At 44.5% G+C, this 24,810-nt stretch overlaps 1 protein-coding gene across 3 annotated transcripts in view; it reads right to left on the bottom strand.

The window, feature by feature from the left end:
- traip (TRAF-interacting protein) overlaps window positions 1-24,810 on the bottom strand; it is a 50,263-nt gene that overhangs the window by 18,932 nt on the left and 6,521 nt on the right. For 2 of the 3 annotated variants that reach the window (XM_069936569.1, XM_069936571.1), the window contains exons 5-10: window positions 22,913-22,952; window positions 21,045-21,172; window positions 20,833-20,927; window positions 8,387-8,500; window positions 1,540-1,627; window positions 91-180 (exon numbers count right to left, since the gene is read on the bottom strand). In XM_069936569.1, the coding sequence (XP_069792670.1) occupies window positions 91-180; window positions 1,540-1,627; window positions 8,387-8,500; window positions 20,833-20,927; window positions 21,045-21,172; window positions 22,913-22,952 (555 nt within the window). The remainder of the gene's footprint in view (window positions 1-90; window positions 181-1,539; window positions 1,628-8,386; window positions 8,501-20,832; window positions 20,928-21,044; window positions 21,173-22,912; window positions 22,953-24,810) is intronic. The other variant, XM_069936570.1, reaches the window with a different exon arrangement.

Genomic DNA, 24,810 nt, shown 5'->3' with positions numbered 1-24,810 from the left:
TTCATAGCAACATTGCAACTGCAATGCACAAACAACACATCGTGGCTCGTTCATGTTCATAAACATGATTCTGATTCCAGCCAAGCATACCACAATCTCTCTGTCTGCATTTTGCAAATCCTCTTGTGATGCCCGCAAGTCTTCTTTCAGTTTCTCCAATTGTGACGCACATTTCTGCAACTAAATGAAAACCGAGGAAAGCACCTTTGAATTAAACATGGTAAAGGCACAAACTGAAGTAATGCAGGGAAAAAAGGGATCAAATAGAGACAAGGAAAATAGATCAGAACGTTTTCAGCTTTCAGAAGTTATCCCCATATTGCCTCTCAAATTATAAACAAGGAAAAAAATCTAACATTTTTTAATACAATTCCTCTCCCCTGACCCAACTCAGCATCATTTGAAAGTTTATGATACAAGTGCCGATTTTGTAGGGAACAGTGATGATTAATTATTGCTAATACAGCTAAATTTCTATTCATCTCAGTTGGGCACTCATTTTGATACAGATCAATCAAAGAGGCAACACATTAATGCTTGCCTTTTGAATATCTACTGGCCCAAGAAATCTGAACAGGGCAAACTATACATTAGAATTGCAATTAGAGTGGACAAATCCACTTGCTACAGGTGCATAAAACCATCAAATCCTGAGGCCATCTTTAAATCAGCTGATTGTTTTGTGAAGAGATTGCATTCAAAATGCTAATCTTGCCATCATTGTGGTTTAGTATCAGAAAAGTATTAAAAAATACCATTGAGTTTCATTCCGCTGCCCATTTGAAACGCCACGTCAGTTCATTCTCGGCTAAACAAACCTCCCAATTTTTTTTTTGTTTGAAAAGAGAGTGTGCAGAGATGTAATCGGTTAGAATTCACTTAACAGAAAAAGAGGCACAGGAAAGCGGAGACTATTCGCCCTTCCAATGCTGGCTGTTTGGAAAGTGAAATGCAGCAAATTGGTCTTCCAAACACAGGAAGGCACAACTCATACAGAGGATTTGATGAAATCTAAAGGAATTGTGCAAACTAATAGTGGCATACTTGTACAGTAAAACCCCTGGTATGCGGCACCTACGGGGATTGGTAGATGCCAAATAGGTGAATTTGCCAGTTGCTTGAGATTGCGTGGATTGGCAAACTGACTGCTCTCCTGCGCCAATTTTAAAATTTAATATTTTTCACCTATTTATTTTTGGCGATTTTTTTGCTGGTTGCTTGAATTCTGGATAACAGGGATTTTACTGTAATAGTTTGAAGGCTCTGGGTAAAGAGAAGTATCATGGGATTAATAGGAGAGGTCTCTTAAAGCATCAATATAAATAAGTTGGAGTTTATGGAACAATAAGAACATATTGTAACATTTTTGTTAAATCATTTTAAAAAAAAGTTAATTTGGATAAAAAAGTGATCTTAGCTTTTAAGATTTACAATGAAAGGATATATTCTGTGTTTTCCAGAAATTGGAGAGACATCAAATTAAAGATCTTTGACAGTAAAGACAATGATCATCTATTAACCTTGAGACACAAAACTAACCTTGCAGTTGGAAGTAAAATTATCTTTCTTGAGCTTCTCAGACATATCAATAGAAGATTTAACTGTTGCCTTCAGGTTTTCATATTCCCTGCAGAGAATTTACACAATGACAATGTACTTTCTGGCCCTCATAAGAAGCTCACGGCTTGTTTTGAAATAATATTTTACTTTATCAAAACATCCACACAGGCTTCTCTTCTCTCCAAACCATTATGTTGAAATAGCAGAACATATTCTAGCACAGTAACACAATTTCCACGACCTACACGCCTTTCGTAGGGACCACTCCGTCCGTGACCCCCTCGACCACTCATCCCCTCCCACTAATCATCCCCTTGGCATCTACACGGGTCCGTAGGAGGTTCCACACTTGCTCCCTCACCACCTTTTGGGACCCCAAACAGTCCTATCAAATGAAGCAACATTTCACTTGTGAATCTGCGGGGGTCATCTACTGCATCCAATGCTCCTGCTGTGTCTCTACGTCAGAGATGGGATGCAGACTGGAAAAATCGCTTCGCTGAGCATGTTCGCTCTGTCCCTGGGAGATCAATGATAGGGATCTCCCAGTGGCCAACCATTTCTATCTTGCGGCCCACTCCGGCACCAACACATTGATCCGTGACCTCATGCACTGCCAAATCAAGGCCACCCATAAATTGGAGGAGCAACACCTAATACCTAACACCTAACACCTGGGCACTCTCCAACCAGATGGCATCAACATTGACTTCTCCGGTTCCAACTAGCCTATCCTCTGCTCCCTCTCTCTTCCCCATCCCAGTCTTCTTTCATCCAGCTCTCCACCCCCTTCCTTCTCCATTCACAGAGCCATCCCCACTCCAGTGGTTTGATGGTGTACCCTCCCTCTCTTATCCATTTATTACCACCCCCTTCCCATCCTTACCCCTGCACATCATTTTGTTCAGGCACCTGCCTACATTTTTTTTCATTCCTTGGTGAAGGGCTCAGGCCTGAAACATTGGTAAAGGATCTTTATCTTCACTATATAAAGAACGCTGTCTGATGGGCAGAGTTTCTTCAGCATTGTGTTTTTATTTTATATTCTAACACATGATCATTCATTAGAATGAAGGTATATTATGAAAAACATTATTTGTCTTCAATAAACTGTAAACCCTCGTGTAGAATTAAGAAATTCAAATTACTTTAATCTACAGATCATATTGACTTAATCCAACTCAGCCACAGAACTGTTAGGAATTTTTTCTGTTTCTTGTGTGGAATTAAGAGATCCAAATTATTTAAACTGCAGATCATAAGGACTTAACCCAATTCAGCCACAGCTACTATTGGGGATTTTCCCTATAATGACACAGGAAGCAATTCAACCCATTGCACTCATGGCAGAATCCAATGCTTTATTGGCCCCTCTCCATTTTTTCCACACATCCATCAACTCCTCTTTGATTTTTCCTACCAATAATCTAAGGAGCAATTTCCAGTGGCATTGGTACCTCAGCGGAACACGAGGGGAAACTGCTGTACCTCTAGGAAATCCGTGATATTCCAGCGGGAACGAGGAAGCTCTGTATAGACCACTGTAGTTAGGCTCCAACCTGAATGAGAGGTAACCTGACTGCTCCTAGCGCCCAGAGAAAACTGTGCCTTCAGAAAATAATTCTGTCTCGGTTGTGGGATGTTCAAATGCACATGATTAAAAAGGCTGCCAACTGCATGCATAAATGTTAAAAATAGGCACCCGAGGCTGGTCCACCAAGATCTAAGTAAAATTTATTATTTTTGGAAACTGAGGGGAAAATTTATAAAAACTGTTGGCGCATCTGGAGATTTGAAGCTGCCCAATGTTAAAGTCAAGTGGCCAACCTGATTACAGATCCTACTGCTTCCATTGAATAAACATGAGAATATGAATAATTTGACTCAGTGACCCAGTTATTTTAATATTTCATCATTCACTATCAGAATTTGAAGCTTGCTCAATAAAACAAACCGAATATAGAATATTTGAAAAGGAATTGTGGAAGCAATTTAGGAGACCAAGATGAAACAGCAATGTATCCTTTGATCCAATTAGAGCAAGGGAATAAATTAAAAGACAAGGTGCTGTGCAGGCAATGAAATGCATGAATTCACTGTTGTACAGCGTGGAGGGCAATTTGCACTTTAAAACAAGGTGCAATATGATACTGAACAAATAATCTGTGTTTATGATGTTCATTAAAGGAATAAACAGAGGCCTGAATATTACTTAAACCCGACTGCTCAGATTTACAGAGATATTGGGAAATTGTTAAAGGAGATCAGATTAGTCTGGTAGAAGGGACGAGACTGAGGGAAGAGTTAATTGAGTTATATAAAATCGTGAAGGACTGAGAATTAATAGGAAGCACCCATTTCCTTTAGCAGAAGGATCAAAAAAGGTGTTGGTTACTGGTGAGAGAATAGGGGGATAATGGAAATATAATTCTTCAGCCCAAGAGTAGAAGCAATCTCCAACTCACTAGTGAAAGAGGGGGAGGTAAAAACATTAATTACATTTAAGTGGGATCAGGCCAGAAAGCTTTTTTGGGGGCAGCACAGACACGAATGGGCTGAATGAATCCTTCTGGCTCACTGATTTTCTACCATTTTATAACTCCAACTGATCTCTGAAAAAGGGTGACAGAATTTTTTTTTAATATAAACAACCACCTGTGGTGACAGACTGGGCTTTCTTTTTAAAAGCTCACCTGAAAGATGACCTCATTGAAAGTGTGGCATCCACTTTACATTGCAGAGAATTACAAGCTTGGATTTTTTTGCTCTGATGTCTGGAGAGGGAATATGACTCAATATTCATCTGACTCAAAGGCAAAAGTGTCACCAACTGACTCACAGATGACACATTTAATATTGTTGACATTACAGTCATCCATATTTCTACAGGTATTTTAATGTTCTCATGGAACGAATAAAGATTTAATGTTTCGTATGAACTGTAAGTAATCCTCTGGTGGGTTTCTCATGACAGGTAATCTAGTTCTGAGTTAATTTTATAGCCATTCTTGTGCATGAAATATTGATTCCCAATAATAATGCTTGCCAGTACATTCAATGTACTTCTGTACCAAATCTCCTGTCTTTTCAATGCTACTCCTGCTCAATGTTTAAGTTTAAAAAAAAATTAGACATACAGCAATGTAACAGGCCTTTTTGGCCCATGAATCTGAGCCACCCAATTTACCTGCAATCCAGTATGTTTTGAACAGTAGGAGGAAACTGGAGCCTCTGGGGAAAACCCATGCAGCCATGGGGAGAACGTGCAAACTCCATACAGCAGCATGGGATTCGAGCCATGGTCCCAATTGCTGGTACTGTAAAGGCGCTGCACTAACCGCCACACCACCTGTGCCATCCCAAGTGTGAATGTGTTCTTGAAGTGTGAGAATAACCATCTATATTTTTCAAATTGCTGTCCAAATTAATTCCCGAATTATTCATTTATAATGCAAATATTTAAATATTAATTGAAAGACTTGTATTGATACCTTTGGTATTTTCTCTTACAATATTTGTCCAATATCAAAAGGCCGAAGGAAATACTTCTCCAAAATATTAATTGGGGCATGAGGAATTTTCCTGATGAGAAACATTTCATTGCAATTTTCCATAAGGAATTTAGCATTCTTTTTCAACAGCATATTTGCTTATATATTTTAATAATTATGTTTGCATTGCAATGGTCTACATTGAACAAAAAGTATCACACAAAGTTTCAGTTTTGAGATTCAGAAGAGAACTGACCTCGCTTTATAATGTGACTTTTAACTTTAAAATGGCTAAAATGAATAAAGCAACAGTGTTTCTCATTCATTCTTGGACTTGACAGATGATGAATTTGTGCCCTAGATACTGCTTACGATCTGCTGGACAGCAACATTAAACAGTTGTAGAGGCTTGTATGGGAATGGCAGTCATTACTACATCTGAAAAGTGTCTGTATACTTTCTTTTTGGCGATTTTCTCCCTTACACGCAAAGTTTGCTTTCTCTACATTTTTTTTTGGAGACCTTTGCAAAGTTTGTGCACAAACTAAAGAACATTAAAAATAGGAGCAAGAAGATCATGGCTGACCTGATGATAGGCTCATCTCCATCTACCTGCCTTTTTCTCCACATCCCTCAATTCCATGCAAAAATCTATCCAATCTTATCTTAAATATATTTACAGAGGTCACCTCCATTGCTTCAATGGGCAGAGAATGCCAGATTCACCACCCTCTGGGAAAAGCAGTTCCACCTCATCTCCATTCTAAATCTACTACCCTGAATCTTGAGGCTATGCCTCCTAGCTCTAATCTTCTCCACCAAAGGAAACAACTTATCTATTCCTTTCTTAATTTTGTTTCTACAAGATTCCCTCTCATTCTTCTGAATTCCACCAAGTACAGGTTAGGACTTTATTCCCTGGAGCATAGAAGAAGGGGAGATTTGATAGAAGCATTTAAAATTATGAGGGGGGTGGACAGAGTAAATGTAGATAGATGTTTTCCATTGAGGGAAGCTGAGATACAAACCAGAGGACATAGGTTAAGTATGAAAGAGGAAAAAGTCTCGGGGGAACTTCTTCACAGGAGTGTGGAACAAGCTGCTAGCTGAGGTGGTGAATGCGGGCTCAATTTTAACATTTAAGAGGAATTTGGACAGGTGGGAGGGAGAGGTACGGAAGGCTATGGACTTGGTGCAGGTCAGTCAGTCTTGGCAAAAAAAGGTTCGTCACAGACTAGAAGGGCTGAAGAGGCCCGTTTCTGTGCTGTAGTGTTCTATGGTTCTATAGTCCCAGACAATTTCTGAAGATCCTCAGATCAGGGGAAAAAAAAGACATACTTGTCTAATAAAATGTGCTGGCCAAATTTTTGCCATTATAAAAAATCTCAGATATCCAGATACAAGAATCTTGTGAATTTTAATTTTTTTTGGAATCCAAAATAAGCTTGCCAAATAAAAACAAAAAACTCCACACCAGGTAGATCCTCTTTGTTATCTCTTTCTAACCCCCCCCCCCCAACCAATTTCTTATCCCATTGCAACATGGGCAGTTACACTTTTTTGAACTTTAAGAAGCAATTTTGTGCAACAAGATGATTACTGTGAAATGAACAGAACACTGCCCCCATTCCTCGCCCTCTTGAAGTTCAAGTTCTGAAGAGAACCCTAGCAAGAAGGTAATCCACAGCAACACACCAAGCCAGCCAGGGCCAAGCTGTAGGAATGTCTGGGGAAGCTTCTGTCAGCTCCTTTAAGTTGTTGAATGGAACACATGCAGCTAAATGGAATGCTATGGTGTGAAATTGCGATGGCAAGTAGACCTCCCAAAAGGCTTGAGGCACCAATAGCTTCCTAAAGCTTTGAGGATTTAGAATCGGGGTGGAGGAAGTGCATGGGTTCACTGTTGATCAACAAGCCATGAAGCTACGAATATTACAGGGGCGTCGGAGGCAGCAAAATCCTCATCCACTGGATGGCTCTAGACCCCTTTAGAATTTAATGTTGACGTACAGCATGTTAACAGGTCCTTTTGACCCATGATACCGTGCTGCTCAAATACCTCAAACAGCCCCACGTATGTTTTGGAGGGTGGGAGGAAACCAGAATACCTGGAGAAAAGCCAGACAGACAAGGGGAGAACGTAGAAACAGACAACGCCGGATACGCACCAAGGTAATTGGTCCTGTAATAGTGTTGTGCGAACCGCTATGTTAGCAGTGCCCCCCATTTGTTTTCTTTCTTTTAATAATGTTGCTGGATTAGTTGCTCGCTCTTCAAAAGATACAACTGTATATAGGTATTTCCTGCTTTTCAAAAGTTTGCTTTACACCATTTTACTTTTATGAAAGACCTACATTAGTGCCTGTTTTTGCTAACCGAAAGAAATCCAAAGAGGATTACTGCTTTCACAATAAAAGGCAAAAAGCGAACATGGCGTTCAGCAATTGTTTTGCAGCGGGCACCCCGAGCAGCAAGAATGGCACCGCCAAGCTCCTTCCTCGGGAACTCCATTCAGAGCTGTGACATTGAGGCAGGCAGACAGAAGGTGTAGACATTAGTGACCTGCCTGCCCCGATGGATTCAGACAACGATGACATGTTAATACAGTAGATGACCCTCTTCCTCTCTCTCCTGAACCTCCCATCACCCCAACCTCCCGACGACTCAGCCCAATCACCACCACCTCCTCTCAGCCTTCCATTGTGCTCGCTGTCTTCCTGATTCTGGTAAGTGAAACTACACTGTACATACATTATTTCCAATTTACATAGGCGGGTTGGCTAGTTTTTATCATATCATTCCTGCTTTTACTAGATGTTTTGTTTATTTTAGATTTTGGGTTATTTGGTAGGTTATTTAGTGGGTCTGGGAAAGTTCAAAAATTTTTCCCCCATATAAATTATTGATAATTTCTTCTTCACTTTACGCCATTTCAGCTTACAAAAGGTTTCATAGGAATGCTCTACTTTCAGATAGTGGGGGACACCTGTATTTTGAATACTGTGCATGACAATTAAACAAATCTTGAATCCCTTTAAATTCCCATAATTTTCAACCATCGAGGCCTTCAGTCTCTTTATAGTTGGGGGTAGAACACCTCTGGAAAAGTTTTTTCAAATTTCCCTCACTGCCATAGCCCCCACACCATCTGCTGAAGCCCACTGACATTTCCTCCGGGAATCACCATGCTTCAGGTAACACCGTGTCACAGACTCACTTTCGTAAAGCTGCATCTACTCCAACAGCATCATCCACATCTTAAAAACAAAAGAGATTTTCGCCATTCATCTGATGATCAAAACCTTTGGATTATTTTAATACAGAACAATCCTTACTTTTTTAAGGAAACACAGTAAATGGAGAGCTGCTCAGTTGCAGATTGTCCTACTCCCACTTCCTGAATCATTTCTTCAACCTCTGGCCTTTGGGTTTGAAGCAGTATCTGAATACTGAAAAACAAAGTGGGGGGGGGGGGGTGGGAAGGGGCAAGGATGGAAGTGAGAAATACAAGACGTTGCAGCTGCAGGAAATCTGAAATGATAGGAGAATGTCAAACATCTAACAGCACAGACAGCACCCGGAGAGGAAAACAAACATTACAGGTTGATCTCTAATCTGATTATCTGAAGGCTAATTATTTGAGATTATTACCCATTGTTGAGTCCCGAGAGTATAACTTCCCCAGGAATAATATGAAGTACTGCACCTTGAGTTTTAGAACTTCGTTGGAATACTACAAGGGCTAAAGGAATGGGATAAAGAAGTAGAGGCAGAGAGAGGGAGAGCATGTATGTGAGATAGCCAAAGAAACCAGGTGAGCAGAGTGTGGACAACACAAAACAATTAGCTTAATGAGAAGAAACAAAATTAAACCAGAGATCAGTGAAGAACAGTGTGGCTTTGTCAAAGGCAAGGGAACATCAAATGTCACTTATATTCTCAGGAATATTATCAAAAGGTCAATAGAAGTCTTCTTCTTTGGCTTGGCTTCGCGGACGAAGATTTATGGAGGGGGTAAAAAGTCCACGTCAGCTGCAGGCTCGTTTGTGGCTGACCAGTCCGATGCGGGACAGGCAGACACGATTGCAGCGGTTGCAAGGGAAAATTGGTTGGTTGGGGTTGGGTGTTGGGTTTTTCCTCCTTTGCCTTTTGTCAGTGAGGTGGGCTCTGCGGTCTTCTTCAAAGGAGGCTGCTGCCCGCCAAACTGTGAGGCGCCAAGATGCACGGTTTGAGGCGTTATCAGCCCACTGGCGGTGGTCAATGTGGCAGGCACCAAGAGATTTCTTTAGGCAGTCCTTGTACCTTTTCTTTGGTGCACCTCTGTCACGGTGGCCAGTGGAGAGCTCGCCATATAATACGATCTTGGGAAGGCGATGGTCCTCCATTCTGGAGACGTGACCCATCCAGCGCAGCTGGATCTTCAGCAGCGTGGTCTCGATGCTGTCGACCTCTGCCATCTCGAGTACCTCGACGTTAGGGGTGTGAGCGCTCCAATGGATGTTGAGGATGGAGCGGAGACAACGCTGGTGGAAGCGTTCTAGGAGCCGTAGGTGGTGCCGGTAGAGGACCCATGATTCGGAGCCGAACAGGAGTGTGGGTATGACAACGGCTCTGTATACGCTTATCTTTGTGAGGTTTTTCAGTTGGTTGTTTTTCCAGACTCTTTTGTGTAGTCTTCCAAAGGCGCTATTTGCCTTGGCGAGTCTGTTGTCTATCTCATTGTCGATCCTTGCATCTGATGAAATGGTGCAGCCGAGATAGGTAAACTGGTTGACCGTTTTGAGTTTTGTGTGCCCGATGGAGATGTGGGGGGGCTGGTAGTCATGGTGGGGAGCTGGCTGATGGAGGACCTCAGTTTTCTTCAGGCTGACTTCCAGGCCAAACATTTTGGCAGTTTCCGCAAAGCAGGACGTCAAGCGCTGAAGAGCTGGCTCTGAATGGGCAACTAAAGCGGCATCGTCTGCAAAGAGTAGTTCACGGACAAGTTTCTCTTGTGTCTTGGTGTGAGCTTGCAGGCGCCTCAGATTGAAGAGACTGCCATCCGTGCGGTACCGGATGTAAACAGCGTCTTCATTGTTGGGGTCTTTCATGGCTTGGTTCAGCAATGAGCTCTCTGAACCCTTCTCCATTAACAATGGCGTGAAGCAAGGCTGTGTTCTCGCACCAACCCTCAATAGAAGTACAACACAGTGAAACACCAAGTTGTTGTGAAAATGCTTAAAAATGATATCGATGGAAAAAATCTAAGAATAATCAGGAATCTCTACTGGCAACAAAGTGCAGCCATCCGGATAGACAACGAGATTGGTAAATATCAACCAATAAAGTGAGGAGTCAGACAGGGTTGTGTTCTATCACCAGACTTGTGCTCCCTGTACAGTGAAAACATCATGAGAACCATACAAGACCTAGCTGGAATAAGAATAAAAGCGATGGTTGTCAACTTCAAGAGGACCCAGGGAGAACAATGATGGCTCAAACATTGAGGTTGTCAAGAGTATCAAGTTCCTTAGAGTGCACTTGGCAGAGAATATCATCTGGTCCCTTAACACCAGCTCCAAGCCAAGAAGGCCCAGCAGTGCCTCTACTTCCTGCAAAGGCTGAGGAAAGTTCATTCCCCCCACCCACCCCCCCCCCCCCCATTCTACAGAGGAGGTACCATAGCACTTGGGCCCTTACGTCTAGAGTGGGAAACAGCTTTTTCCGCCCAAGCCATCAGGCTCCCGAAACCCCAGTACAGATGTGCATAGTGCACTGTGGAATACGTCTTAATATTTTAATGTGTTAACTGCTTTCTTAACTTAATATCTATGCAAATATGCTCTGTGAAAAACACTATCTTGTCTTTATCATGCAAGCATGGTATGAATGATAAAGGTGACTGGACTATTGGAGGACACAATATCAACAACCTCCGCTATATAGATGATACAGTACTGACAGCAAACTGTGAAGTAAATTTACAGAAATTAGAATCTACCATCAACACAGAGAGCGAAAGACTTAGCCTAACTTTAAGCGAAAAGAAAACTGAAGTAATATCAAAGAAACGTGATATTTCAAGTTGAAGCATCACTGGGAAATGAAATCCTGAAACAAGTTCATAACTTCAGGTACCTTCGATCATGGGTAACCTCTAATGGTAAATGCGAAAGACATAAAAGCAAGACTAGCAATGGCAAAAACAGCATTTATAGAAATAAGAACCATCCTAATGAACAAGAAAATAGCAATTGATGTCCGCCTTCGAACTCTCAGCTACTACATTCTTTCTATGTTGACCATCACAAATACAATGGAAAGAAGAATCAATGCAGCAGCAATGAGATTTCTCAGAAAAATGCTACGGCTACAGCGAGCCTAAAGTTCTCGGTTATAGTCTTAAGGCTGTAGCTCGAATCTGCTGAAGAAAGACATGCTCCAGTAGAGAATATTCGACACTGAGTTTATTCAGTGGCAGCTCTGCCTTTTATAGGCAGCTCAGCTGCATCACCACTGGGGCGTGGCTTGAGTGGGCCAGCAGCTGACTGGTTACCTCGGATGCCCAAGCTCCGATTGGGCCCCCTGTGATCCACCGGCAGTGATTGGCCAGTTTCACCGCTCTGCCGGTGGCCTATGGAAACAGGCGTTTCAGCCCCCATGATGCTTTGCCAGTCACCGCATTTGACTGCCATTTCTTGTGTCGGCTCGAGGGCCGCTTCTCGATCTCTCCCACAGATGAGTGATGGGCTGGTCAAAGTCCAAAAAGGCCGGTTTCAACCGGTCGAGTGTGAAAGTCTCTTCCCTGCCGCCAATGTCCAAAACACAGGTGAAGCCATTGTGTCTGAGGACATGATGATATGGCCCCTCGTAAGGCCACTGTAGAGGTGGCCAGTGGGTCCTGCACCAATCAAACACGCATTTACAGTCAGCAAAGTTCTTTGGGACACAAATGCAGGTTGGCTGTGGGGTCTAGGTTTGGCGGGGACCAAGATGCCAAGGCACTCGCGTAGTCGGGGCAATGTGCCTCAGGGGCCATCACGAATTTGCCCAGTATAACTAGGGGTGGGCCACAGACCAACCCAGCAATGGATGCCTCGAGGACCTCTTTGGGTGCAGTGTGGATCCCTAACAGGACCCAAGGGAGTTCATCGGCCCAGTAAGCTGTGCCATTAAGGCTGACTTAAGGTGTCTGTGGAACCTCTCCACCAACCCGTTGGCTTGTGGGTGATACGCCGTGGTGTGGAGGAGTTGGGTCCCCGAGCTAAGGCAGTCCATAAACTAAGTGATTTGGGCCCCCCTGTCCAATGTAAGGTGTCCGTGGACCCCGAAACGCACTACCTAAGTGCGCATGCTTCTGTGGAAGTCTCTGATAGTGGCTCCGCCTCTGGCCATCTGGTTGACCATTGTGAGAAGGTAACATGTCTCTCTGGATATGGGTAGGGGCCCCACAATATCAATGTGAACATGGCTGAAGTAGCGACATGCTGGCTTAAATGTCTGTGGGGAAGCTTTGCTACGAGTCTAGATTTTGGATGACTGGCATTGAGTACAAGTCCTGGCCCACAGGGCGACCTCTTTGCGGAGGCCATGCCAGACATACCTGTTCACCACCATTTTGACTGTAGTCTTGATGGCGGGTGAGCCAAGTTGTGGATCAAGTCGAAAACCCACCTCTTCTATGCAGTCGGAATGTCAGGGCAAGGTTTACCCGTTGAGGTGTCACAGAGCAGCGTGTGATTGCTGGGAGCTATCTGGATGTCTGGTACGCCGGAATGTCAGGGTCTGCTTGCTGCGCATTAGCCAGGGGTAGGGTCGAGCATCGCCAAGATAGCCGGAAGGGATAGGGTGTAGACCACAACGTTGGATTTGCAGGCTATGTGTTCAAAATCCGTGGTAAATTTGGAAATGTAGGACAGGTGCAGCTGTTGCCTGGCTGACCATGGATCTGACACCTTACTGAAGGCAAAGGTAAGGGGTTTGTGGTCCATCTAAATTTTGAACTTCTTGTCCTCCAGGAAGTAATGAAAGGGCCAAATTGCCAGGTATAAGGCTAACAGTTCTCTAACAAAGGCCCTGTACTTGAGCTCTGGTGGCCTGAGGTGTTTACTGAAGAAGGCCAGCGGTTGCCATTGTCCATTCACCAGTTGTTCAAGTACACACCCGACTACTGTGCTGGAGATATCTGTTATGAGGGCAGTCTGTCCACGGGTTCACAAGAAGGGTGGCACTGGCTAGGGTGTTTTTGGTGGCCTGGAAGGCCTCAGTCACCTCCTGGGTCCATTGTATGTTTTTACTGGGTCCTGTCATGAGGGGAAAGAGTGGGCTCATGATGTGGGCGGCTGCAGGAATGAGACAGCGATAAAAGTTGACCATACCTGCAAACTCTTTTCCCTTCACCATCGATGGTATGGGGTAAGTGCGAATAGCATCCACCTTAGTGAGTAATGGTCTGTCTCCATGTTGTTCGATACGATGGCCAAGGAAGTCAATAGTCTCTCGGCCAAACTGGCTCTTGGTCGGGTCGATGGTTAGGCCGAAATTGCTCAGCCTGGAGAATGATTGTTTTAAGCGGGTGGTGTTCTCAGTGCGGGTGTGGCTGATTATTAAAATGATGAGGTAGATGAAGGCAAAATGCAGATCCCGACCCACTGCATCCATCATCCTCTGGAAAATCTGAGCTGTATTTTTTAAACTCAAAGGGCATTTGGAGAAATTCAAACAGTCCAAAGGGGGCTTATGATGTCAGTTTTTGGGATGTCTTTAGGGTGGACCAGGATCTGCTGATAGCCTCTGATGAGGTCCATCTTTGAGAATATCCATGCTCCTTGCAGATTAGTGGTGGTCTTGAATATGGGGCATGGGATATCTGTCCAGTATGGTGGCCTCATTGAGGTGGTGGTAGTCTCCGCACGGCTTCCAACCAACCACTGCTTTGGGATCATGTGGAAAGACGAGGCCCAAGGACTATCAGAGCACCGCACAATGCAGAGTTCCTCCATCTTTTTGAACGTCCCTGGTTAGGGTGAGTTTCTCGGGGGGAGATGCTGTGCCCTGGCGTGGAGGGGAGGGTCCCATGTAACAATTTGGTGCCTCACCCCATGTTTGGGTTCTGCCAAATGGAAGTGAGGTGTGGTGATGCAGGGGAATTCTTCTAGGACCCAAGCGAATTCATTGTCGGCAGAACTTACTGAGTGCAGCTGAGAGCTGGTGAGTTCAGTGCCCTTGATCGAGTGACTGACATACCTGGGTGTGTACCAGCTGGCACCCCTTGATATCCACCAGGAGTGAGTTGGTCCGCAGGAAATTTGCATCCAGTAATGGTTGTTGCACAGCTGCCACCATAAACTTCCAAGTGAATTGTCTGTCCCCAAAGCAGAGGAATGGTGCGGGTGCTGAATGTTCAGAAGTTGGAGGTCCTGGCCCACTTTGCCACAGCGGGCCTCCAGGCTGGCTGGGGAAATGATGCTATACTGTACCCCTGCATCCACCAAGAAACGTCAGCCCGACAGGGAGTCCTGAATGCGTAGCAGGCTATGCAGTTGGCTAGTTGTCGCAGTCATTAATGATGGCCGGCCTGGGCGTTTCCCTGGAAAGTGCAGGGGGAGCAGCATCGATGGGCCTCGGGACCCCACTGTCGATGATAGAAGCAGTACTGTTCACTGGTGGGGTGTGGCATTTGGGTGGTCAGTCGGTGGTATTCCTGGCTGGGTCCTGATGATCAAAGTGAAGGCGTCCCTCTTCGCCGCCCATAGTAGGTATGCTCAGGCAGCCACCTTCCTGGGGTCATCGAAGTCTTCCTCTGCGATGAGCAGCCGGATTACTTCGGGCAGCCTCTCCAGGAAGATCTGCTAGAACAGCGGGCAGGAAGTGTGGCCATCATTGAGAGCGATCATGTCGTTCATAAGGGCGGAAAGGGCCCTGTCCCCCAAACTGTCGATGTGCAAATCGGGCAGTGTGCTCACGTTTGAGAGCCTGAGGGTGCGGGTTAACAGCTCTTTGATGGCCACATACATTCTTTGATCTGGGGGCTGCTGGAGGAAGTCAATGATGCAGACTGATCGAGGGCACTGACCACGTGGTAGTAGCGCATGTTGTCGTTGGAGATCCGTCGAATGGCAAACTGCGCCTCGGCTTGCTGGAAACACATCCACAGTTGCAACGGCCAGAAGCCCGGCTATTCAACACCACAGCGTTTATCACAGGTTGCTCTTCCACCTTTGGGTCCAAAGTACCATTTGGACCAGTCGAGGTCACCACGTAGCAAGGTCGCTTTGGCTACAGCTAGGTTATAGCGCTAAGGCTGTAGCAAGAATCTGTAGAAGACACATGCACCAGTAGAGTGTATTCGACGCTGAGTTTGTTCAGTGGCAGCTCTGCCTTTTATAGTCAGCTCAAATGTGTCACCACCGGGGCGTGGCTTGAGCGGGCTGGCCGCCGATTAGTTACCTCAGATGCCTGGGCCCCAATTGGGCCCCCTGCGATACACTGGCTGTGATTGGCCAGTTTCAGCCGGCTCATTGCTTTGCCGGTCGCCGTGTTCGACGGCCATTTCCTGTGTCGGCCCGAGGCGTGGGCCGCTACATGCATATCATATATGGACAGGTTAACAAACGAAGAAGCTCTACAAAGAACGAAAACAAAACATACACAAAAGAATCAGAAGACAGTGATCAAAATTATTTGGACATATCATGAGAAGAGATACATTAGGACATTTAGTTACAACTGGAAAGCTGGAAGGAAAAAGAAGCAGAGGCCGAGAATGAAAATGAGAGATGGATCAACATCATGGTTAGAAACAGGGGAGGCCACGACTACGATTCGGAGGGTCAGAGACCGTGATGGATGAAGAAACAATGATCGCCCACACTGAACACATTTTATATTTTGTCTATATGTATATAGATGCTGTGTTATGTGTTCATATGTGTGCACCACGGTCAGAAGAAATGCTGTTTCATCTGATTGTATATGTAGTCAGTAATACATTTGAACTTGATTTGGTTTCTTCAATGTCAGGCACACCACATTGAGCAGTGAATTCAGTGCACTATACTGGGAGAAGATAAAGTGATTTGATGTTTCACCATGTAGGAGCATGGCAGAAAGGGCAAATGTAAAAGGGCAGATAACGTTGCTGAAAGATCTCAGCAAGTAAGGCAGCATTTGTGAGAAAGGGAATAGTTAACTTTTCAGGTCCAACTCCAGAGAAAATGAGTAACAGGTCAGGGGAGCAGAGATGCTGGGAAAATGCAATGAGAACAAAGGGTGTTGCATCTTCTGTTCTTACATGAGAAGGGAAATGGCTGTTGGTGGAGACAGAAGTATCTACTATGGCATCAGAGAGGGAATTCTCTTGAAAGAATGGTAAAACGGGAGAAGGGACAAGGCAGATGATGGTGGCGTGATGTTAAATCTGGCAGAAATGAGAGCAGTTTGAATCAAGGAAAACGAGGACCCTCTCCTTATTCTAAGTTAATAAAGAAGGGGAGAATATTCTCAGCGACACTAGGTATTATTCTATTTAGTAGAATCCTAGCGAAGATTTTGCCTGCAATGGAGAGCAACGTGATTCCCCTGTAGTTTGAGCAGTCTGATTTCTCGCCTTTGTTTTTGTACAGGGTGATGATGGTGGCATCACGAAGATCCTGAGGCAGTTTACCTTGGTCCCAACAAAGCTTGAAAAACTCATGCAGTTTGGCATGCAGAGTTTTGCCGCCAGCCTTCCAGACTTCTGGGGGGATTCCATCCATACCTGCTGCTTTGCCACTTTTCAGTTGTTCGATTGCCTTATATGTCTCATCCAGGGTGGGAACCTCATCCAGCTCTAGCCTTAGGGGCTGTTGAGGGAGCTGGAGCAGGGCGGAATCTTGGACTGAGCGGTTGGTACTGAAAAGAGATTGGAAGTGTTCTGACCATCGGTTGAGGATGGAGATCTTGTCGCTGAGGAGGACTTTGCCGTCTGAGCTGCGCAGCGGGCTTTGGACTTGGGGTGAGGGGCCGTACACAGCCTTTAGAGCCTCGTAGAAACCCCTGAAGTCGCCAATGTCCGCGCTGAGCTGTGTTCGTTTGGCGAGGCTAGTCCACCACTCATTTTGGATCTCCCGGAGTTTGCGCTGAAGATGGCTGCATGCGCGACGGAAGGCTTGTTTCTTCTCTGGACAGGACGGCTTTGTAAGGTGAGCCTGGTGGGCAGCTCGCTTCTTTGCCAGCAGCTCCTGGATTTCCTGGCTGTTTTCGTCAAACCAGTCCTTGTTTTTCCTGGAGGAGAAGCCCAGTACCTCTTCAGTGGATTGCAGTATGGTAGCCTTCAACTGATCCCAGAGGGTTTCAGGGGACGGGTCCGTGAGGCGGGTTGCAACGTCGAGCTTTGCTTTGAGGTTTGCCTGGAAGTTTCCTCTCGCTTCGTCTGACTGCAGTTTTCCAACATTGAACCTCTTTCTGGGGGCTTTATTGTTCCTGGGCTTTGGCTTGAAGTGAAGGTTGAGCTTGCAGCGAACCAGCCGGTGGTCAGTGTGGCATTCCGCGCTAGGCATGACCCTGGTGTGGAGCACATCTTGTTTGTCACTTTCTCGCACCAGGATGTAGTCCAGGAGGTGCCAGTGTTTGGATCGGGGATGCATCCAGGTGGTCTTAAGGCTGTCCCTCTGCTGAAAAAGGGTGTTTGTAATGACAAGCCGCTGTTCTGCGCAGAGCTCCAACAGGAGGCGCCCATTGTCGTTGCACTTGCCGACGCCATGCTTGCCCAGGATTCCTGGCCAGGTTTCTGAGTCTTTGCCGACACGAGCGTTGAAGTCGCCCAGGATGACAACCTTGTCGGCTGTAGGGGTACGTTGGATGAGGTTGCGCAGGTCGGTGTAGAACTTGTTCTTTTCTGCTGGTTCCGCCTGGAGGGTTGGAGCATAGACACTGATGAGGGTGATGTGACGCTTGTTTTGAAGTGGGAGTCGCATGGACATGATTCGGTCCGAGAGGCCTGTCGGAAGGTTTTCGAGTTTGGAGGCAATGAAGCTCTTGACCATGAAGCCTACACCAGATAGGCGTCGTTCATCCAAAGGCTTGCCAGACCAGTAGAGTGTGTAGCCCGCGCCGCGTTCTTGGAGGCTGCCTACATCTGCCAGGCGGACTTCACTGAGAGCGGCTATGTCGATGTCAAGTCTGAGGAGTTCATGTGCAATGAGGGCTTTCGCGCAAACAGAGGAACCACTGACATGGTCTTTGCCCTCAGACAGCTCCAAGAAAAGTGCAGAGAACAAAACAAAGGACTCTACATCACCTTTGTTGACCTCACCAAAGCCTTCGACACCGTGAGCAGGAAAGGGCTTTGGCAAATACTAGAGCGCATCGGATGTCCCCCAAAGTTCCTCAACATGATTATCCAACTGCACGAAAACCAACAAGGTCGGGTCAGATACAGCAATGAGCTCTCTGAACCCTTCTCCATTAACAATGGCGTGAAGCAAGGCTGTGTTCTCGCACCAACCCTCTTTTCAATCTTCTTCAGCATGATGCTGAACCAAGCCATGAAAGACCCCAACAATGAAGACGCTGTTTACATCCGGTACCGCACGGATGGCAGTCTCTTCAATCTGAGGCGCCTGCAAGCTCACACCAAGACACAAGAGAAACTTGTCCGTGAACTACTCTTTGCAGATGATGCCGCTTTAGTTGCCCATTCAGAGCCAGCTCTTCAGCGCTTGACGTCCTGCTTTGCGGAAACTGCCAAAATGTTTGGCCTGGAAGTCAGCCTGAAGAAAACTGAGGTCCTCCATCAGCCAGCTCCCCACCATGACTACCAGCCCCCCCACATCTCCATCGGGCACACAAAACTCAAAACGGTCAACCAGTTTACCTATCTCGGCTGCACCATTTCATCAGATGCAAGGATCGACAATGAGATAGACAACAGACTCGCCAAGGCAAATAGCGCCTTTGGAAGACTACACAAAAGAGTCTGGAAAAACAACCAACTGAAAAACCTCACAAAGATAAGCGTATACAGAGCCGTTGTCATACCCACACTCCTGTTCGGCTCCGAATCATGGGTCCTCTACCGGCACCACCTACGGCTCCTAGAACGCTTCCACCAGCGTTGTCTCCGCTCCATCCTCAACATCCATTGGAGCGCTCACACCCCTAACGTCGAGGTACTCGAGATGGCAGAGGTCGACAGCATCGAGTCCACGCTGCTGAAGATCCAGCTGCGCTGGATGGGTCACGTCTCCAGAATGGAGGACCATCGCCTTCCCAAGATCGTATTATATGGCGAGCTCTCCACTGGCCACCGTGACAGAGGTGCACCAAAGAAAAGGTACAAGGACTGCCTAAAGAAATCTCTTGGTGCCTGCCACATTGACCACCGCCAGTGGGCTGATAACGCCTCAAACCGTGCATCTTGGCGCCTCACAGTTTGGCGGGCAGCAGCCTCCTTTGAAGAAGACCGCAGAGCCCACCTCACTGACAAAAGGCAAAGGAGGAAAAACCCAACACCCAACCCCAACCAACCAATTTTCCCTTGCAACCGCTGCAATCGTGTCTGCCTGTCCCGCATCGGACTGGTCAGCCACAAACGAGCCTGCAGCTGACGTGGACTTTTTACCCCCTCCATAAATCTTCGTCCGCGAAGCCAAGCCAAAGAAGAATAAAGAAGGGACAAGAGCAGATGCGAGGGAAAGGAACAGCTAGTACATTGAATGGTCAGAGCACAGCCTGCAAACTTGAAGATGGTATCAGAGCAAGCTTGAAAATGTCAGACTTTAGATATTGTTGCTTCATCCACATATTGTTTAATTTCCATTATTTCTTATCAAAAATGTGCATTGTAGAATATTTGACAGCTGCCATGAGCCAAAAGTATAATAGATTTGAAAAAAAAAACCAGAAATACTCAGGTCAGAAAACAGAGAGTCAATATTCCACATCAATGCAAGCTCATTGAGTTGAAATATTAATTTATTGGTCTCTCCAAGGATACTGCCTATTTCCAGGTCATTTTCTTATTTCAGATTTCCTGTACCGATGACAGTTATGCAATTATTACCATCTTTCATATTTCCCATGATCAATGATTTTATTAGATGCAGTGCTTTATCCTGCACACAATATACAACTGCTTTGTTTTCTCCTGAGCTTCAAGTTACCAATAGGGAAGATGGAGTGTGGATAAGGTCAGGGAATAGACAGGGAAAAGAGAGCTAAAACTTGAACACATAACATGGCAAACAATCTCGTATCTAAAATTTTCCGTGTGGCATGTATTCAACCTTAGCCAAATGCATGGTTCAGTGAGACAGATATTTGGCTCCATGGCAAATGGAAACTGAGTTTGGATGGCTTTAAAATTCTTAAATTAAACGGTTTTAGCAATGAATAAAGAAGTCATTCACCATAAAGCAAGAGTGATACTGGGTCTCAAGCAATGAAAGCTCGCAGCACAATCCATTACATCAACAAGGTATTGATGAAAGGAGGAATGGGTAACAGTCAGAAAGAGAGTGGTTAAGTTTGTTACTGAACAAATTACGTGGTGATTAGCCTCCTCTGTAGCAAATCATTCTAAGATTAAATTCTAAATCTGGCCATTACTCAATGTGACTGAATTTGATGTGATTTATGAGCAGTGCACACAATAATGTTAGGGGGAAGGTGGTCAAAGACTGAGCTGATAGAATGAGATGAAGAGGGGTGGGTCCATGTGCACCATAAACAGGCAGGGAACTACTGTCTTGTGCTGTATGTTCTCCACAATTAACCAAAGAAATTTACAGAATTGTAATAAAAATGTTCTTTTTTTCCATACTTTTCTAAAGTTTTCAATTTCTGTTGAAGCCTGTGCGCCTCCTCCTTTGCAGATTTTGAGTCATCTTGCTGTTGTTCCAAGTATCTCACCTGCTTCTGTGAAAATAACACCCACAGTCAATGTTAAGGAAGATTAATACACCTGTGAGTAGATGCATGCAGGTGAATTATAGTCCAATTAAACAGATAAAGACAAATATATACATAAAATACCTTGAGAGTTGAGCACAGATTTTCTGCCTCATTCAGCTTCTTTGTTAAAGACTCAATTTTTGCACTGTGTTTATCCAATGTGTTCCTTAATGAATCAATGATCGATTGCTGGTCCTTTTTTTCTTTCCCTGAAACCAAATGTGAAGGTCAAGACCAGGTGAGCTGTCCAACTTTCTTAAATGTGGACCACAAACCATAGCATTTACACCATGAACTTGACTCAAGCTGTACCTCTCAAAATGTCTCAATGGCAATCCTTACAAATTCAACAGAGCTTTTACACAGTGCCAAAATGTTGACCAATATCCTTGTATTAAATGTATACAAATAACCTTGAAGAAAATTTGAAACGTGCACTTTAGTCACATGTGAACTGTTTGGATTACAAATTTAAAATTGTGGAGCTCAAGGGCAAATAAAGTTTATAAAAAATGTGACTTGTCCCAAACTATAGAGGGCACTGTACATCTGCTCCAATTTCTTGCAAGTCAGTGTTAAATTTTATTGGATAATCCTCATGTTGGTGCCCTGGTGTTGGTGCATTAAAGCTATTATATAAGCGGTTGAATGCAAAGATCCCATACACTGCTTAACGTCTGCAAATGGATCCTTGGCTTCATCATCAGTAGATTTCAATCATAGTGGATCGGCAACATGGTCTCCTCCACGGTGACCATCAACACCTCGCCAGTAATGTATGCCGTGTCAACCTATACATTCTTAAAAATACTAAACCCTCCCTCCCCGTAACCCTCCATTTTTATTTCATCTATGTGAGGATCTCAAATGCCACTAATGTTTCAGCTTCCACCAACATCTCTGGCAAGCCATTCCAGGCACTCACACTCTGTGTGTGAAAAAAACAAACCCTGATGACTCCCCTACACTTCCTTCCCTCCTCTGTTTTGTATTCCTGCCCTGGGAAACAGGCACTGGCTGTCCACCCTATCTATGCCTCTCAATCTTCTGGACCTCTATTAAATGTCCTCTCATCCTTCTACACACCGAAGAGAAAAGTCCCAGCTTTGCTAATCTTGCCTCATGACTTATTTTCCAATCCAGGCAACATCCTGATCAATCTCATCTGCAGCCCCTCCATGACTTCCACATCCTTCCTGTAGAATCAAAGTACAGAAGAAATCAAAACTTCTTCACGGGGAAGGGGGTCCCATAAATTCTGAGCAGAGCGAAAAACAGAGGGTTGTGAGGCAGGAAGAGTTCAGCACTTTTTTCTGGTAGGAATATATAGGTCAGCACAACATTGCAGCAAATATCATAACTTTAAAATTACAGTAAATGTAACATGATTTACTGGATACTACATACGCAATACACAAATGTATCGGAGAAACTCAGCAGGTCACGCAGCATCCATGGGAAGTTTCAAGCATGGGGGTTCTTCAGGTATATTAACTAGAATGTTGAACCCAGGCAGTGCAGGGTTGGGAAACTAATGAGGTTAGAGGCTGTGGAAGGGAAATGACTAAGTGATGAGGCCAGAGATGGTGCAGGAGACAGTGGCTTGGTGCAGGAGACAGTGGCTTGATGTTTCTTCGTGGGGTCCTGGTCAAAGGGTAAGAGGTGTCTGAGAACTGTTGTCTTGCCTCGGCCAAATAGAGGTCAGTGCGCCAGACCATAACTGCACCCTACCTGATGAAGGGCCCAGGCCCAAAACTTTGGTTACTTCCTTTGGATGCTGTGTGATCTGCTGAGATTCTCCTGGATGTTTGTGTATTGCCCTCGACCCCAGCATCTGTTGACTTTCTTGTTTAACTGCATAGCCCATTCTATTTTACACTTCTAGTTCACATTTCACAATGGTGCCTCAAGATACCCAATGAGCAAGTTAAAGCAAAGTGTGATCCTACCTTTCAGTAACAGCTGAAATTTGACACTATTCAATTCATTCTGAAAGGTTACAAGAATTAAAATTTCAGTTCAAGGGAATTTGAGTACAGAACACCAGCAAGCATTTCAAACACTACTAATTTTTAAATCAGAAATCAAATTAATAATTGGAAGTGTTTTGGGACAGCATACTGACATATTGATCCAAGTAATTTGAAGTAAAATTGACAGCAGATCTTAACTTGTATTCAACAATTTTAATTTATTTCTGATTTAGATAAAAATAGTGACATGCCTCTGGAATTAAATTCAAAATAAAATTGCAAACATCTTTGTTTAACTCAATTACTAATTGCTAAGAAAAATACAAATTAAATTACCATAAATAAAACATTGAAATATAATAGTTCTATTATAATAGCGGCAAAATCATAATTATTTAATACCATTCTGATGAATACAGAAACATCACACATTAAAGTAACTTCTAACTACATTGAGCATACTCGACAGCATCTGTGGATTTTTCAGTAAAACAAAATCTCAAGAGGGCAACTGAGTGAGCAAGGTTATTGACCTGAAACATTGACTATTTCTCTTGCTGCTGACGTTCCCAGTTTCCTGAGTATTTTCAGCAAAATTGTTTCGGTCACTGCACGCCCGCAGCAGACGTATGAATAAAATTTTTTCTCATAAAATGGTGGCACCCAGGATGAAGAGCTGGCTGAAGCTGCTCGCCACTGGGGCGACTCTCCCTATCCCTGTCTGGTAAGTCTTTATTCGCACTGTATTTGGTAAAGCTTTATCTGTAAACTTTTAATAATAATAATATAATAACAATTACAGCACGGAAACAGGCCATTAGGCCCTTCTAGTCCGCACCGAACCAAACACCCCTTTCTAATCCCACCTCCCTGCACAATGCCCATAACCCTCCATCTTCCTCTCATCCATATACCTGTCCAACCTTTTCTTAAATAATACAATTGACTCCGCCGCCACTATTTCTCCCGGAAGATCATTCCACACAGCTACCACTCTCTGAGTAAAGAAGTTCCCCCTCATGTTACCTCTAAACCTCTGCCCCTTAATTCTTAACTCATGTCCTCTTGTTTTAATCTTTCCTCCTCTTAACGGAAATAGTCTATCCACATCCACTCTGTCTATCCCTTTCATAATCTTAAATACTTCTATCAAATCCCCTCTCAACCTTCTACGCTCCAAAGAATAAAGACCCAATCTGTCCAATCTCTCCCCATACTCCAGATGCTTAAACCCAGGCAACATTCTGGTAAACCTTCTCTGCACTCTCTCCACTCTGTTTATATCCTTCCTATAATTAGGCGACCAGAACTGCACACAGAACTCCAAATTAGGCCGCACCAACGTCTTATACAATCTCAACATCACCTCCCAACTCCTATATTCCATGCAATGATTGATAAAGGCCAGCATACTAAAAGCCTTCTTCACCACCCTATTCACGTGAGTTTCTACCTTCAGGGAACGATGTACCGTCACTCCTAAATCTTTCTGCTCTTCTGTATTCCTCAATGCTCTCCCATTTACCACATATGTCCTATTCTGATTCTTCTTACCAAAATGAAGCACCTCACACTTATCAGCATTAAATTCCATCTGCCATTTTTCAGCCCACTTTTCTAAGCAGCCCAAATCCCTCTGCAATCCTAGAAAACCTTCTTCATTATCCACTATTCCACCTATCTTAGTATCGTCTGCATATTTACTAATCCAATTCACCACCCCATCATCTAGATCATTAATGTATATAACGAACAACAATGGGCCCAATACAGATCCTTGAGGCACACCACTGGTCACCGGCCTCCAACCTGACAGACAATTATCCACTACCACTCTCTGGCCTCTCCCTTTCAGCCAATGTTCAATCCATTTG

Source organism: Narcine bancroftii, chromosome 5, assembly GCF_036971445.1.
Source record: "Narcine bancroftii isolate sNarBan1 chromosome 5, sNarBan1.hap1, whole genome shotgun sequence".
Classification (NCBI taxonomy): Eukaryota; Metazoa; Chordata; class Chondrichthyes; order Torpediniformes; family Narcinidae; genus Narcine; species Narcine bancroftii.
This window is presented reverse-complemented; position numbering and strand designations above follow the sequence as displayed.